Consider the following 17,699-nt stretch of genomic DNA (forward strand, 5'->3'; position numbering starts at 1 on the left):
ACCAAACACAAGGCATTCTTTGATGTTCCTGCTATAATATCTAATAAAACCAAGCAGTCACTTCTTATTCTGAAAGGGGAAGGCTTGTTTATAGCTGAGATCATATATTTATGCAACACATTTTCTAGTTCTTTTAGTTTTGTTGATGGGAAGAAGAGTAGATGCCAACAGTTTTTTATATATCTTTTCTCATTTTTGTTCTGTTGTGTTTTAACACAACATAATGCCATGAAACCATCTTGGCATACAGGTGCATCAGCAGATGCATCTTCTGTGCAGATGTGTTCCATGACTCCCTAAGGGCTTTGGCCTTCAAAATTCAGCTGCTTTCATCTCAAGTGAGACCTTTTCCTTGTCCTTCTCCTTCAGCCCATTTATCTGTCAGTAAGAGTGGAAGACAAGCTCACCAAATCTTCTAGAGCAATCTGCAGGACTACTCAAGGGATGTTGTGTAGATTGCTTTGTGCAATGCAGTGTGCATGCATGTTCTGCAATTAATGACACAGGCCTGATTTTGACCTCAAGAGCACTGTTGAATTCAGAATCAGCCCTATGGTGTCCCTCATTCCTATCAAAAAAGTAAAATCCAAAATGCCATGTTTCTATGATGTAGAAGGAAGGGATTCAAGAAAAGCATACTGTTAGTTTGGAATTTGCTTTATGAACTGGTGACAGCTATGTTTCTGGGTTTTTTATTTAAAGGGGGTTTTGGGGGGGGGGTGTTAGTGAATACATTGAAATGTACTTTACCTGTATTGAACTACTGTTAAGTTCTGTTCGCCACAGTGCCTCGCACATCGGATATACCTCATCCAACTTGACTTACTGGGTTCTCCACCATCAATAAAGTGCTGCAGTGTCCCATCTTGGTCATATATCTGGAGAAGAGGTCAGAATGTCAAGTAGTTAGAACAAATCATCAGCAATCATTTTCACTGCTTTGCTGGTGTCTCTGTGTGCTTTTTGCAGAAATTTATTGCCATGAGATTTGTCATTGCTTATTGATGTCCTTAGAAATCCAAATGGAATGACAGAGGAGTATTTTTGGTGATGCAAGTTTATCGTATTTCTCTTATCAAGCCAATCTTTTCTACATTAAACATATTTGTTGTGTTTCAAAGATGTGACCAGTTTCCCAAAGAATATTTAACCTATTTTGACAGGCTAGCCTTAAATAATGAACTGCCAGATAAACAAGAAAATCTGGATGCAAAGGCTGCATTGAAAGGCTGAGACATCAGAGAAAGGATTAGTAGTCTCTAAACAAGTATCACTTCTTCACATTTCATTTCCAGCAAAAGCTTGTATTTAGGTCTAGAAAACCTTCTTGTATTGAGAGCAGAGAACATCAGACAGCTAATGCTTAGCAGTAGTTCAAAGCTTGTTGTGAAGATACCTGAAGAAATATAAATTTTCACGTAACAAATGAGAATTCAGTTTTAAGAGATCTAGTTTTTCATAAATATGACATCCTTGCTAAAGACAGAAGAACCCAAAACAGAACTTTAAAAACCCACAAAACAACATTAAAAACAACTCACGGCACTCTTCCTAATTCTTTGGCAGCCCTGAAATCATTGGGTCAAATATTTGTTCCCATTTTTTTCATACACCCCTGCATTTGTCGTTTCTAAGTAGTTTTGAATTGGGTGCAGTCTAGAATGCAGTTAGAGAGTTTGGTATCAAACTTCCTGACTATATTTCATGTATCATTTGGATAGCCTGGGCAAGTTTATGATAGCATTAGAGCAGTCAGGTAGTTAACTAAACAAAACATGATCTCTGACTCTTTTTAGATTGCCCATTCACTGTATCTTGTCTCTTTAATAATTTCAATAATCTGAATACTTTCTTTTAGGATATTTTATAAGAGAACCCTTTAAGCATTCTGAAAACTGGTCTTAACCTTAAAATAAATAATTTCACTAATAAAATGGGAACTGAATTAAGGATTGAGAAGGAACTATATTCTACAAAATCAACTTCAGGTTGGCAGCATTAATTCAGACATAACACAGAACAAATCTACTTGGATATTTCTCAGTCATCATTAAAAACAAAAACCTGCTTCAAAGGATGACCCACAAATTCCACAAATTGCACCCAAGCACCATGTTTGAATATGCACCCAAGACTGCAGCACATTGAGACAAGTTACAGCAGCCCTGGCTGGCAGGGACTAGGGGGGGTCAGGCAGCAGTGCCCCACACGGAAGCACCCTTGTGCCCCAGCCAGCCCTGTCAGTGTCTATATGTGTGCTGCTGCAGAGTAAAAAACACTGCCATAAAATAGTACTTGTATTTACAAGTACTAATCTGCAGCAGAGTTTATTAGTTTTCTCCAGCCTAATAGCTCTGCACATGTAGATGCTCAGACATTTACCACGGAGCTAATTAGGCAATTCCACAGTAAACGTCTCAAGTAGATGTGCCCAGTGAGTCTCATTTCCATCCCTGACAAATCAGTGGAATTTACTATAATGAATAAAAATAGCAGTTACAGGGACCAATATGATCTGCTGGGGAAGAGTCCACGTAGTTTTTGTAAACAGAAATCCTGCCTCACCAATCTGCTAGAGTTCTTTGAAGATGTTAAGCATGTGGACAAGGGGAATCCAGCTGACATAATGTATTTGGACTTTCAAAAAGCATTTGACAAGGTCCCTCACCAAAGGCTTTTTAAAAAAAGGAACTGCCATGGGATCAAAGAGAAGTTTCTGTCATGGATTGAGAGCTGGTAAAAAGGTAGGAAGCAAAGGGTACTATATGGTCATTTTTCAAGAGGGAAGTATGTAAAAAGAGAGTTCCAGCAGGGAAATGTGCTAGGCCCAATTTTGTTCAACATTTTCACCAATGATCTGGAAATGGGGGTATACAATGCAATCTCCAAGTTTGCAGATGATACCAAATTATTCCAGGTAATCAAATCCCAAGGCGACAGAAAGGAGCTCCAGAATGGTCTCACTAAGCTAAGTGAGTGGGGAAAAAGTGGAAGATGAATTTCAATGTTGATAGTGCAATATAATATGCATAGGAAAAAATAACTTCAATTATATGTGCACAATGCTGGGTTCTGAACTAGCTGTTACAAATCAGGAAAGAGACCTTGGAATCATTGTACATAGTTCTCTAAAAGTGTCAGTTCAACGTGCAGTGGTGACTAAAAAGACCAATAAAATGTTGGTAATCAATCATTAAGAAGAGCAGTGAAAATAAAATGGAGAACATCATCATGCCATTTTACAGACCCATGGTGCACCTACACCTTGAATATTGCATACATTTCTGTTCTCTGCATCTCCACAAGAGTATAGTAGGATTAGAAAAGGCCCAGAGAAGGGCAACCAGTGGTGAGATGTAGGGGATGCACCCCTTGTCAGGCCGCACTCCCTGTTTAGCTGGCGGGCAGGGGGCACGTGGGAGCACTAGTGCCCCCCCCCCCCCCCCCCCCGGACGCCTGCGCCCCCCCCCCCCCCCCCCCCTGCAAGTGCAGGCCAGGGAGTGAAGCTGTCAGCAAAACATCTGCGCCACTTCTGGAACTGGCTGTGGGACTTCCGGAAGCAGCGTGGCCACTTTTTGGTGAGTCGCTTTTTGGGTTGCTCGCCCAAGTCAGTGGGATTGGCTGGGGGGGGGGCCGATGCTGAATGATGTCAAGGGGGGCACATGCACCCCCTGACTCAAGAGGCACCAGTCATCAATGAGGGCAACCAAAATGATCAGGGGTATGAAGTAGTTGCCATACCAGGAGAGACTAAAAAAGTGAGGACTCTTTGTCTGGAAAGCAGAAGGCTGAGGGGGGATATAATAGAGGTTCATAAAATCATAAATGGTGTGGACAAAGTGCATAGGGAACTGTTACTCACCAAGTCCCAGAATACTAGAGCTAGGGGGCACCCACTGAAATTAGTGGGAGATAGGTTTAAAACTAATAAGAGAAAATACTTTTTAATGCAATGCATAATTAACTTGCGGAATTCTTTGCCACAGGCAATGGTAGAGGCAGATAGCATAGCCTCTACCATTGGTTCAAAAAAGGGACAGGACAAATTCATGGATGATGGATTTGTTAATAGCCGTTGAACAGAACTGTTCAAGATGTGTTCTCTGGCATCTCCAATAATGGTGGATACCAGGGAGAATAATGAATAAGGGATTGAGGACTCTAGATATATCCAGTTCAATGCTCTCTATCTAAAGCATCTACTCAGTCCACTGTCAGAGACAGGTTACTGGGCAAGGTGGAAGATTGGTCTAACCCAGTATGGCACTTCTGATGTTCTTAGGAGTAATTCTATACCAGATTGTCTGAATTTACCCTGGTCTAGAGGTGTGTCTTGCCCGTCTAGTCCTCTTTTGCACTAGTGTAAAGGCCAAATATAGTGGTGCGACCATTTTGTCCAGGACCATTTTGTCCAGTCATGTGTGAGGTTCTCTGGCTGGAGGGCTAACTAATCAAATACATCAGAATTAATGCAATAAAATTAATGGAAAATAGCAGGTATCCTCAGGGGTCTGAGGGGCTGTGAAGAGAAAATTTACATCTAAAAAAAAGCAAACAAATATTCCCCCCGCCCCCTCCGAGTTCATTGCTTCTCTCATGAGAGGTACAAACAAAAACACAAACTGACATATTTTTCACACAAAATATATTAATTTATTGTGTAAGCATAGGTAAAATATGCTAGAGTAATAAAACATCCGTAATGGAGAGGGAAAGGTGGTTACAGTAAATGTGCCCACAAGACAGAGAAAAGGAAAAATAAATGACTAACAGTGTTTGGCAGCAACCAGCTGGCATCTGTCTAAACAGTTTCTGAACATAATATTTATTATTTATTTATTTAAAATATTTATATGGTGTTTACTAGCATCAGAACATGGCTTAGAGTGAAACAAATACAATTCCCATAAAAAGAGAGGTAATATGCCATTGTACCTTCACTACTATGAATTCAGAAAGACAAAGATGATGAGCATAACAACAGCCAATGAAGGGAAAGTTGAAGTGGACCCAGTGTTTTTAGTAAAACCTGGCCAGCTCAAGCTTTAATCTTGAATACGAATAACCTCATTATAAAGCAAAAGTTAGCTGCCCTAGTGGTATTGGATCAGGCCCTATGTTATTTCATGTTATGTTCCACTTCTGATTTATATTCAGGGGCAGATCCAGAGGGGATACAGTGGCATGGCCCACCTCTCCTTTCTGACATACAGCAAGAGCAGCAGCCAAGGATTTCAAGTCCCCAAGAAGGTAAGACTCCCCCCACTCTCTTCGCCTCCATGCTCAGACACGTGTCTGCTCCCCTCTCATCTCCTCCCCCACCTGCCACTGCCATTGTCCCCACTGTTTCTGCTGTCCTGGGGGTTAGTGGAGCTTGTATCCTGCTCTGGCAGGGCTATGTGGCAGCTCAGCCCAGGACAGCAGCAACAATGCCAGGAGTGGATGAGAGACCAGGGTGATAGGGACCCCTGAGAAAGGAGGCATGGGGAAGGGAAACCCATCCAAGCCTCACACAGCCCAGATCTCTCCCCCAGGATGGTGGAGACAGCAGAGACACTGGCAGCAACAGGTGGGGTGGTGGGAGAGGGGAGGAGAGAGGAGTAGAGGGGAAGGAAAGGAGCATGCCTCTGAGCAAGGAGAGTAATGGAAGGGGGCGTCTTACTTTCTTCAAGATTTAAAAAGGCCCCTGGTTGCTGCTCCCTCATACAGTCTATCTTCCCTGGTGCAGCAAGCTGGGGAGGGAAAAGAAGGCTGGGAGCAGGAAGTGCAGCCATCCCTGTAGTGCTGGTTGCTGCTCCCACATCCCCCTTTGTAAAATCCTGAATCCACCCTGCTTATATCTATGGTTTAGATTTCCAGGAACCATCACATTATCTCAGTAATGTTTGCAAATGCTTATGGGAACTCTAAATGAGGTGAAGTTCCATAATTCTGCAGGGTCTTGTTCTAGTTGATAAACACCAGAACTTCTCTATCCAATTTTCTGCTGGAGTAATGGTACAGAAAGGAAGGAGAAGACATAGGAATTGCCACATATTCTGTTCCTGGTTTCTCACCAAAGATTCTATTTTCTCTTCCTAGAGCAGATTTCTGTTCTGAATTTGACCCTCCATGTTCAGAATCCTTCCCACAGCATTCCTCCTCCTGTTATGTCAGAAAAAACTCTCTAGTGCCATGAAGCAGACGGCCTTTAAGAATAAGAAAGAAGGATAATGCTACATTATATCCATTTATTTGTTAAATCACAAAACCCAAATGAGCTCCTAAGAAAGTCAGTTCACTATGGTATTATTATTTGTATCCCTATAGTGCCAATGACCCCTAGTCATTAAATATTACAGGCAATTATTAGAGGAAACAGCATGACTCTGTAACATAGAAAATGTATACTCTATTACAAGCTACCAATCGAGCCATTATGGTACACTGTCTACATGTACACATACCAACCATATTACTCGTACAAATATATGTACGCATATGCATACTACTTATATAATGAAGCTATTCATACAATGAATTGCAGAATCATAAAAAAACTGCATTTCACTATGCACCTGTAACTATTTTATCTGTTCACTACCTTCATCTGCTCTGGGATGACTTTTAATGGATTCCATAAGTTATTCTTTCCCCTACTATCTAGTAAATACACCCTCCTGCAGCCCCTGTGACAACAGCCATGAAATGGAGTCTACTCCATTGACATTCTTTGTCCCTCCCGCTGTTGCTGCCTTCAGAGTACAGAACAGTGTCCAACTTATTTGCTCTCATCCCCTCCTCCAAGCCAACACCACTGCTGTTAATTTTGCTGTTAAGATTTCTGATTTATAGCTATTCCTCATTTCATTGACATAGTACATGATCTATTTAAACACAATCTAATTAAATGGAGATTAAAGGTAAGCAGCTGGTGTGCTGAGACTGCTGCTTAGTAGGGCTGTGCAAAGCTTCGGTCACTGATTTGATTCGGCAAGATTTGGCCCGACTCAGTGGCAGAATTGCCGTATCTGAATCGAATCAGGAGACCCTTTAAACTCTCCGATCAAATTGGAACCCTCCAAATCAATTCAGAGAGATTCGATGATTCGGACATAGACACCACTTTAAATGCTTTTTCTACATACCTTAAGATACCAGGCAGCTCATGAACACTGAGATGGTGGAGTGGATGGAGCGTCCCATGGGAGCACAGGGGGGTTCGCAGCACGCTTGGCAGTGGACCTGGAAGTGGACCAGAAGCACTTATGGTCCACTTCCGGGTCCGCCATGGAATGCACAGGGCCTCCCTCTCCCCCCCGCCTTGGCAATTGGTGCCTCCTGGGTCTGGGGGGGACACCCAGGGTCCCCCCATGGCCGAACACTGAGCTGGAGGAGTGGTAAAAGGGATCCCCCACCACCAACCATGCAGGGGCCCCCCCCCACACACACTCCTGTGGGACGTTCCATTCGCCCCAGCATCTCAGCTTTCACAAGTCATGCCTGGCACCTCGAAGTATGTAGAAAAAACATTTAAAGCTGTGTCTATGGCCAAATTGCTGATTCTCTGAATTAGAAACAAATCTTTAGATTCGGATTCAGCTGAATTGAATCAAGACAGTGATCCAAACCAATGAATCGAGTCACTGTCCCCTGATTTGGGCCAATCCAAATCTGAATTGAATACGGCCTATTTCACACACCCCTACTATTTAGGTATGTTTTTCAAGTGCATATGGGTGCACAGGACCGATTCACTGGGATTCTGATACTTGATTGTGGTCTATTAGGCTAAGTACAGACACTCAAGCCCAAGACTGAATTGATTCAATTCCATCTGCCATCTAGGTGGCACCCGAGCCCAAGTCTCACCCTGACATCACTTGGGAGCAAGGTACCTATCAAGAAGAGGCCGAAGCCCTACAATACCTACAAGTGACACTGGGGAACTGTGAGTTAACTTGGATCTGAAGGGGAACTGGGACAGCAGTTCAATAAACTGATTGAACCTAAATCAGTTAAGCCTGATACTACATCTATCTAGGTTTACCTTAAACTGGTTTCAGCCATTTTGAAAGCAGTTTATTTGCACTGAACTTCTGTTGTGTTACAGATTTGAACTGGTTACGAATCACTTATACTGGTTGATGTGTAATTTATGTCCCTAGCCTTAATGCTTTCAAAAGACCACAGTAAATTATAATAGCCAATAACAGCTCATATAACATCAGATAACTTATGGCTATTGTTCAAACATCTATGAAAACTGATTACTGAGCTACTTTAACTAAGTAATTGAGCACTTGTTAACATTAAGTTTAAATGGGACCTCATAAAAATAGTTTGATACTTTACTTTCTGTGTGGGTCAGACTTCTAAAACCAATGTTCTAAGCACTACCACTGTACAAATAATATTTAATAATAGTGGGCAAAACAAGACAGTGCAAAAACATTCAGAAAACAGAATCATTTCCACTCAGACACCACCCGCCCTGCTTTTGCTTGGTATGCCAGGTACATGGGGCAAAATGTATTTCCATTGCCACTGGATGTTGTACTGGGTCCTGATGCAGCTGTAATGGAATGCTGAAACATAATGCAACATCTCAATACAGTTACAGAGGAGGCCCAGCAGCAAAACAGTTAAATACAAGTGAAGTGAGAATGAGGGGGAAATATTTAGTTCAGTTAGTTTTCACTCTATCTGTTGCTTTGCTTTGTTCTCTTTCCATGGTCTAGTGAAGGTTTGTGTCTTTTGAAAGGCAGCCTGCATATTACTTTTCTACTTAGTTAAATAAAAAGGTATTAGTGTACAATTTAATTGACTTATTTTCCTTTCATGCAGAATGAGGAAAGACTGGCCCTGGAATTCCTGACTGGAATTCTTTTTAAAGAGAAAACATAGATGGTTTTTCATTCATATTCTTAAAGCAGCTGTTACAATCATTTTTATTTATATATTTGTAAAGCATCAAAGCAATGGTTTAAAAAAGCTCATTAAAACCCCGGGAATTAATTCTTACTATTAATATGGGGTTTTTACTCTTTGCTATTTAATACTATTCATATCACACATATAAAATTACAATAACTCTAATATGCATCAAGGATGGGATTTTAAAAAGCGTTTGGCATTAGTTTTTCTCTTTTCCCATAAGAAGTCTTACCACTGACTGCACGGGGAAGTTAACATAAGACTGAGGCTAGGGACAGACATTCAAAAAGTCTGAGCCTGAACTGATTCATTCTTTGCAGGTTAGTCTAACCTGGCTAGGCTAAATCAGTTTTGTAACCAGACAGACATCCCAGAAATGCAGGAACATGGCTGCAGTGGCTCAGGCTAGAAGCCGGGGGGTGCTAGAGCAGCTCTCCATTCCCTTCCACAGTGCTGAGCTGAGGGGGCACAGCCAGGCCCTGGCAGGACGCTATCATTAGGGAGGGTTTCCCCCTTCTCCTGACCAGCCCAGCAGAGAATGTTTATCACCCCTAACTCAGTGTTTATCAGTCCATTAAGAAAAGAGAGGGACATCACCAGCTACCTGTTGATTCTGCCTTTGTCCCATATGCCACAGCATGGAGGTAGCCAGCAAGTGGTCTGCTAGCTAATGCTGGGAGGTGTCTGTGAGGGACAGGGGGAATGCCTGTTTAGCAGAGAGTGGGGAGGGGAGAAGTTACACAAATTGCCAATTGCTCAAATCACAAGCAAGACCTTATGATGGAGGATAAGGGTTAGGATCAAGCTGGTATTTATGCTATTTTCATAACAGAGGGGAGGAGAAGAAGCCAGGCAGATGCCTGCAGAGACTGCTGGAGCTGCAGCCAGGGAGCAGAGGGGAGGGGCCAGCCCTGCTGTGGAGCAGAGAGCCCTGCCCAGCCCAGTGAGCATGCCAGGATTTTGGGGGAGTTTCATTTAATTTAAATCAGCAAGGGGTCTGGGACAGACATTTCAAAACCGGTTTGAGCCAAATCAGTTAAGTCTGATACCACATTCAACCAGGTTTTTCTCAAACTGGTTTATGTGCACTGAACATCTGTTCTGTTACAAGTTTAAACCAGTTTCTGATCACTTAAATTAGTTTATGTGTAAGGTCCGTACCTAGCCTGAGTACTTTTGAAATTCACAAATCATCTGCCATATAGCAAAAATTGTAAACATATATAATTGTATGAAAAATATATTGAAATTTAGTTATGTTCTTTCATTCTATGGTGCACTTTGGGACATTGCTAGGTAACTTCCATAGCAGTGACATTATTTCTATAGCAACAGATAATGATACTAGCAGCAGCACCTGTATAAATTTCCCCCCTCAGTTGGAGAGAATGAGTTTAGAGAATGAGATTACCACCATTTCTACCAGCTGCGGGCCCTGCTACTATGCCCCATGCCTTTTTCACCTGAAGAGTAGATTACTACAATATGCTCTGCCAGTGACTCCATTTTAAAAACAGACAGAAATTAAAGATGGTGCCAGATGCAGTAATCTACTACATAAGTAGTATGCTTCACCAGAAACAGATAACACCCAGCTCTGGCAGCTGTGGGGTTTTTTGGTGCACACCAAATTGTTAGTTTTGATCGGCTTTCAGAGACTGACTCTCATGCTGTGCCATTCTGCCACAGTTACGATCATCAGAGTTGGATAAACTGGAGTTTACTTAAAATATAAGCTATAGGAAGATGCTTGAAGAATTTTTGTTTTTTGGAAGAGCCTGAAGATTTTGAACTTAGTCCCCTCAAAGGGTCCAAACCTATCCTCCTATTCTTGACCTATTACACTGTCCATCTTTTCATTCAGATTTTTGGAAAACGGCGGTAGATATAATGAGAATCAGGATAATGATATTGCAGGATAATGCTTGTATACAGTGGTATTCATTGATTTAATATCACTGGTTGGTTATGTGTTTTGAGGAAGACTTATTTTTGTGTCATTGGATATTTAAAATTATATTAACTCAGAGCACAGGATAGGCATTTTTATCCCCCTTGGGTTGAAAACAGTAACCAATAGATAAAGAATAGCTAAATAATGATATTTCAAGTAGGAAAGTTATTGAGAGTAAACACGCTAAACGCAAGAACAACAAAGCGAATGGAGCTTTTGAAACTTAAAACATACTAATTTGCTAAACCAACAATCACTGTAGAACCTGAAACTGAGCTGCAGTTTGACTTTTCATTCCAACTCTTTCCTTAGACTCAGGGGTGGTTCCAGATGGGGTGCAGTTGTGTAGTTATACCCCCACTCCATCCAAAGCTGAAGCAGCGCTGGGAGAGTAAAATGACTTCATGGTTCATTATCATGCACATTTTAGTCCCTGGTTAAATACATTTACAATACTTAACATTTTTTACATACAATAATTAACATTTTAGTCCCTGTTAATACCATTGACCTGGTTCCTTCTGAACTCTTCAGTCCACTGGTATTAACAACCCTTTCTACTAACTAAGCTATCTTTTTTCTGCCATTCTACTGTCCCAAAGAAATCAGTCTATCCAAATCAGTCTATCCAAATCAGTTCTCTACAACCGGTCACACTTGTATGTATACCTTGAACATATTGCAATATCTGCTTAATGCTTCTTGCTTTTAATCTAAGAGGCATCATCTAGATTGTTTTTAAAGAAAATACCTGACAACTAATATTAAAAGCTATTTGGATTTTACAGTTCTCAAAGGATATGAAACTATAAACAGCATTTTGAACTGTCTGTGCTAGGTGAAAGGTTTCATCTCTCACTTCAACCCCAGTCCAGCAAACACAGGCACATTTTAGTCCCATTGATCTCAGTGGGACTGCTCATGTGTAAAGTTAAACATCTCTGTAAGCAGCTGCAGGATTGGGGCCTCTGTCTGGAAAGTGTCATGACAGCAATGAGCTGCTTATTAAGCTGAATTCATTTTTTTTTTTTTAAATAAAAGAGTTCAAATTTGGTTTTGACAGTGGAGGTTCCTGTAGGCAGGGCTTTGCACATAGTCTGAAGAGCCAGTACTACTCAAGAACAGAGCCTGAAACAGTGAAGCTACAAATGAATTTGTATGAAACTGGTATTTTACATGCTAGGTTTTTCTCTAGTACAGTGAAAACATCAGGGAGGCAGGTAAATTTAAGGGCCATAATAGACAAGCAACACACACCAGTTAACATAGATAAACCTGAGGCACCATTTAGAGAAATACAAACACATGCATATACACACAGAAGAATGCCATTTAAAGCTGTTGGGGGGTCTCTTTAAGTGTTTAATGTCCTTTTCTGTCTACATTTGCATCCTACTGATGACTCAGTCACACAACAGAACAGATGGCGGTGTTCAGTGCACCAGTGGTTCCAACTGGGGCATTTTCCTTGCTTTTGGTATTTACATATCCATTCTACACCCCAAGAATGGAGCAGAAGTAACAAAAGCTAAGACAGCATCAGCAGAGGGAGACTGTGCTGAGGTAGTTCTTGACAAGCTTATTTATTCAGAACAGGAAGCATAATAAGCAAAACATTTTGCCAAACTAGGCTCAGTATCTTGAGAAACCAGCCTTACTAACAGCAACGAGTGGCTCAACATTGAAAAAGGAAAAGATCGAGGAAAAAAGACAGAAGCAACAATCAAAACTGTAATAGCTCAGAAGAACCTCACATGAAGGCCCAAGCTTGGCTGATGACATCAGCAGACTCCAGAAGAAATGCTGAAGGAGAGGGACTTTGTTTTTTAATGAAGAAGGTCCCTACAGCCAGTGACTTTAAAGTCCTGATCCACCAAATGCTCATGTGAGCAGATCCACTGAAGTTATTGGAATTACCTACATGGCTGAGTGGTGCAGTTTCTTAGATGGTGTTTGGGCCAGAGAACAAGCAACACTAAGCTGATTTCTGTTGCATCATTTGTTGTAAAAATATGACCATAACCTCTACTACAAAGCTTGTGATGAAACCATCTGCCATCTTTGTGCTGCTCAGACTCCTTGAAAGGCTCAAAATCCATACTTTAAAGACATGTTTTTATAACTTTATAAACAGTCCTAACATTTTCAAACATTAAACATCAACCAGATGCTTACCCCAGGGTCAGTACTCTGGTTTAGGAAGGTTTAAACGGGATATTTGGAAGAACTTTCTTACTAAAATGGTGGCTAAGCAAACTACCTAGAAGGGCAGTGGAATCAAAATGACTGGGTTTCTAAGGGCAGGTTAAGCAAACACTTGTCTGGGAAAGTTTAGGTAGAGTTTTAAGTTAGGTTATCCTACTTCAAACATGACCTTGAACTAACTAGATTAAGGCACCTGCAGCATACATGCCACAAATCTTCACATAGCAGATCTGGCAGGAGACAGGCAGCACAGTGGCAGATAGGGCAAGGAACAGAAAGGTGAGCAGCAGTCAAAGCAAGCAGCACAGGCAGGAAGCAGAAAGCGGAGCAGCAGATTGCGCAGAGGAAGGGGATTGGAATGACACACAGTGAGGGTGCAGGGCTAATTTGCTGCATGTCTGCCAAAAAAGTTACCCCCGACTGGACTAGATAACTTCCTGAGGTCTCCTCCAACCCTGTTTTTCCATGAGTCTGAGTTTAACCAAAAAGGTCTTTTGTCTAATATCCATACAGTCAATATGCCCATCCATCTGAACAAAAGAGTTATAGGAATACAAATACAACAGATTAGAACTTTAGACCATAACATTACCTACCAGCAAGTTTAAGAACAGGGACTGGCAGGTTAAATCATTAGGCATCCAGTGAGGCAAGTGATTAGAGCAGTGTCATAAGTCCTAAGTTTTCTTCTTGATTCACTGTGGTGCAGGGTAGTCACTTGGGGCTGGAAGGGCTCATGAATGAAAAGTTCTAAATATAGCAGAATGGTCTTCATTCCACTCTGCACATGGGAGAAAGGTTCCAGGAATATTACATAAAGGAGATCTGTTCCCCTCACATGCTTCCCACACTGGAGCACCCTTGTGCCCCAGCCAGCCCCTCTGCAGAATGCTGAGCCAGGTAAGAGCAGCCTAAGGCTGGCAGGCTGACCCCCCACAAGCCCTCTGCCAGCTGGGGCTGCTCCAACCCAGCTCAACATGCTGCGGTCCCAGGCACGCATCTAAAGGCAGCACCTGGGAACAATAAACTCGGGCAAGATGTACACCAGAGTTTATTGCATCACATTAATTTCATGTGCAGATGCATCCAGTGGGTGCATCTACACATGCAATTAACTTGAGCCGGAGTAAACTACTCCCAGGCTCAGTGGTCCAGGCAGCAACAATGTGAGTTGGGGTGGAGCAGTTCACGCCAGGGCTGGGGACTAGGAGGGTCAGCCCTGGGCTCTGGGTGCTAGTAGCAGGAGGGTGCTGAAAGTGCAGAGCTGTGTGGCTAGGTGGCAGGCAGGAGTCTGGCCCCCTGCTGGCTGGGCTGACCAGTTGCACTTTACACCCACATTCACCATCTACATGTGTGTTTAGTTGCAGTTAATTATCCCAACAGTAGGGGTGTGCAAAGCGGGCCCTATTCAATTTGGATTCAGCTCGAATCAGGGACAGTGATTCAATTCATTGATTCCAGTCACTGACCCTGATTCGATTTGGCTGAATCTGAATCTGAAGATTCAATGCTGATTTGGAGAATCAGCGAGTTGGGCATAGACACAGCTTTAAAAGTTTTTTCTATATACCTTGAGGTAGCAGGCATGGCTTGTGATCACTGCGATGCTGGCATGCATGGAGCGTCCCACAGGAGTGCCAGGAGGCCCTCAACATGCTTGGCAGTGAACCCGGAAGTGGACTGGAAGTACTTCTGGGCCACTTCCGGGTCTGCCGGAGAGCACACTGGAGGCCCCCCCTGTTCCTCCCCAGCTTGGTGGCCAGCCACAGGGGGACCCTGGGTGCCCCCCGAGACCCAGAAGGCACCAGTCACTGAGATGGGGGGGCACAGGGGGCCCCCCCACGTGCTCCCCAGTGGACCCACAAGCAGACCAGAAGTGCTTCTGGTCCACTTCTGGGTCTGCTGCTGAGCGTGCTGGAGAGCCCCTTGTGCTTCTGTGGGATGCTCCACCTGCCCCAGCATCACAGCACTCATAAGCCCCTGCTACCTAGAGGTATGTAGAAAAACATTTAAAGCTGTCTCTATGTCTGAATCTCCAAATCTTTCCAAAATGATTCGGAGGGTTCCGATTCGGTTCAGAAAGATTAAAGGGTCCTCTGATTCAATTCAGATTCGGAGATTCAGCCACCAAATCAGACCAAATCTCCTTTGAATCAATCAGGGACCAAAGCTTCGCTCAGTCGTACCCAACAGTACTATCTTACAATGGTGTTAAGTAGCTTACTGAAGCCTAATAGTGTCACACGTGTAGTCAGTGACACTTCACTCTGCAGCTAATTAGTCTACTTTGCAGTTAAGCACATGTGTAGATGCAGCCGGTAGGATTACAAAATTCCCTAAAAAGTTAAATAGCTAATACTCATTTAAATCAGTGAGATTCAGGTGCCTAGCCTATGTCAGCACTTTTGAAAATCCCATTTGGTGCCTATCTGCTTCTTTACACACTTAAAATCTGCAAAAAATCTGGCTCTAACATCCTGGTTGCCACCAAGATTTCTCTCCTTGAAGCTAGGCAAGCTATTAGCAGATTTGCCTATACCAAGAATAGCAAAGGTAATGCCTGTGTTTCACCTGAATATTCTTCAGGATCTTTCATCGCCTGCCTTTTTCACAGATTCTGATCTGGTTTTGCTTAGCAGCTCTATAGCTCTGACTGTAGTAAGGGGGTAGGGGGGCGTGGTTGAGCATGACAGATTCTGTAGTTGTAACTACTCATGCAAGGCATTGAAAGGAGAGAGTCCCTGAGACCCGATGCAAGGTGAGTTTTTCCTTGTGGCAGGATAAAAACAAGAAGTACAAATTGTATCATTGTTTTGATTTGTAATCCGCAGACTTTCTATGGACATGGACCAGTGAATTGGGTCCAAGGATATTCTATGAAACAGGTAGTTTATGAAGAAATTACAGGAAGCCATTTGAATAAAGTATGCATTTAAATGATGTAACAGACTACTGGCTGGACTGAAAGTATAGGTGGATTTGTTATTAGTGCATCTCAGAAGAGTGAGATGCAGAATAAATAGAGGGGGTGTTTTTACAAGCTAAAAAGAAGATTAAGATTGGTATTTTACTTCAGCAAAACTGTAGCAATTGCAAAAGACAGTCATTCACTATCTCTCTCCCTTACCATAAGTTGGAAGTTGGTTTACAGTTTCTTACTTAAGGATCATACTCTGCCAGAGTCACACATACTGTCAATTTCAATACTCTTTTGCCACCAGAGGCAACGGCAAGAGGCCAAGAAATCCAAGACGTAATTACATTTCATTTTCAAATAAAACAGATATCACAGTTTATGCCTGGTAAAAGGGCTTCTGATTTCACACCTAGATATACTGGATAAAGTTAGTGGAATTTTCCTTTAAACTCTTTTGGTGCTCTGTGATAGTTCAGTGAAGTATCTTACTCTTTGACATCTGTGCAAGCTTTTTACCAAGAGTGCCTAAATTTTGCTTAACTAATGAGCATTTTGCCAGGACCCTCACAAGGGCTAGGGACAGAAGTTGCACATGAACTGGTATAAGTGTGTGGAAACCATTTCAAATCTGTACCACAACAGAAGTTCAGTGCATATAGACTCATGGGCAACTGGTGCCCATGAGTGGCCAGTCAGCGACTGGGGGCGGGGGGGCCCAGCTAATTGCACTGACCCGGAAGTGCTGGTGGCACTTCTCCTGGTGCCCCCACTTCCAGGCCGGCACTCTCAGGGGGACACCAGTGCTTCTGCCTGCCCCCTAGCCCATCGTCTAAGCAGGGATACTGGCTGTCAGGGGATGCACCGGCGCTCTCAGGTGGGTGCACATGCACCTCTGTACACCCCCTATGTGTCGCCACTGCATAAACTGGTTTCAAAATGGCCAAAACCAGTTTAAGAGAAACCTGGATGGATATCGTATCAGACTTAACCGGTTTAGATTAAATCAGTTTATTGAAATTCTGTCCCAGTTCCCTTTCAGATTCAAGTTAACTCACAATCCCCCAACCTCCCAGGATACTTTGCGCCTCCCCTATAAGCCTCCCCTTGCAGGGTGGGCAGGCTAGCCTTGGCCCAAGCTGTCTGCTCCAGCCTACCAGGGAGGCGTGCTCTTGTGCTCCTCACTGGCTTCTGCCCTGGGCCACTGCAGGCATGTCGCTGGCATTTTTGGAATCAAAAGAGAATGTCTTTTCACTGCTTATCAGTTCAGTCTATGGTGTTTAACTAACTTGCAAAGATTGAATCAATTTAGCCTCAGGCTTTTTGACTGTCTGTACTTAGCCTACAGGTCTGATTCAAAGCCTATTAAAGTTGATGAAAAAATTCCATTGACTTGAATGAAGTATGGAAAAAGACCACAGTGCAGGGGAAAGGCCAGCGAAAGTGCAGCCCGAGTTTGTCTTCAATATGGTTTGTGGTCTTTCTTGTCTTCAGTTCACAGGTCTGGCACAGGAAACTATAGGTCACAGATAGGATTTCATAGACATTATGATCATTCATAATGGAATGGAATAGGTCTGATCCTTCCCAGCAGCTGGCCCACTCCACTGCTGCTTATAGGTTTGGTTCAGCATCCCCAATCTTTCAGACAAGATAACAGTCTTGATCTGGGCAGCTGAGGGCATCTATAGGAGATAAGAGAGTATATAT

At 42.8% G+C, this 17,699-nt stretch overlaps 1 protein-coding gene across 1 annotated transcript in view; it reads right to left on the reverse strand.

Annotated features, from left to right (window-relative positions):
• PRDM6 (PR/SET domain 6) overlaps nucleotides 1-17,699 on the reverse strand; it is a 100,280-nt gene that overhangs the window by 31,715 nt on the left and 50,866 nt on the right. Inside the window, exon 3 of the mRNA XM_025210472.1 lies at nucleotides 751-878. Within this exon, the coding sequence (XP_025066257.1) occupies nucleotides 751-878 (128 nt within the window). The remainder of the gene's footprint in view (nucleotides 1-750; nucleotides 879-17,699) is intronic.

Source organism: Alligator sinensis, unplaced genomic scaffold, assembly GCF_000455745.1.
Source record: "Alligator sinensis unplaced genomic scaffold, ASM45574v1 scaffold1451_1, whole genome shotgun sequence".
Classification (NCBI taxonomy): Eukaryota; Metazoa; Chordata; order Crocodylia; family Alligatoridae; genus Alligator; species Alligator sinensis.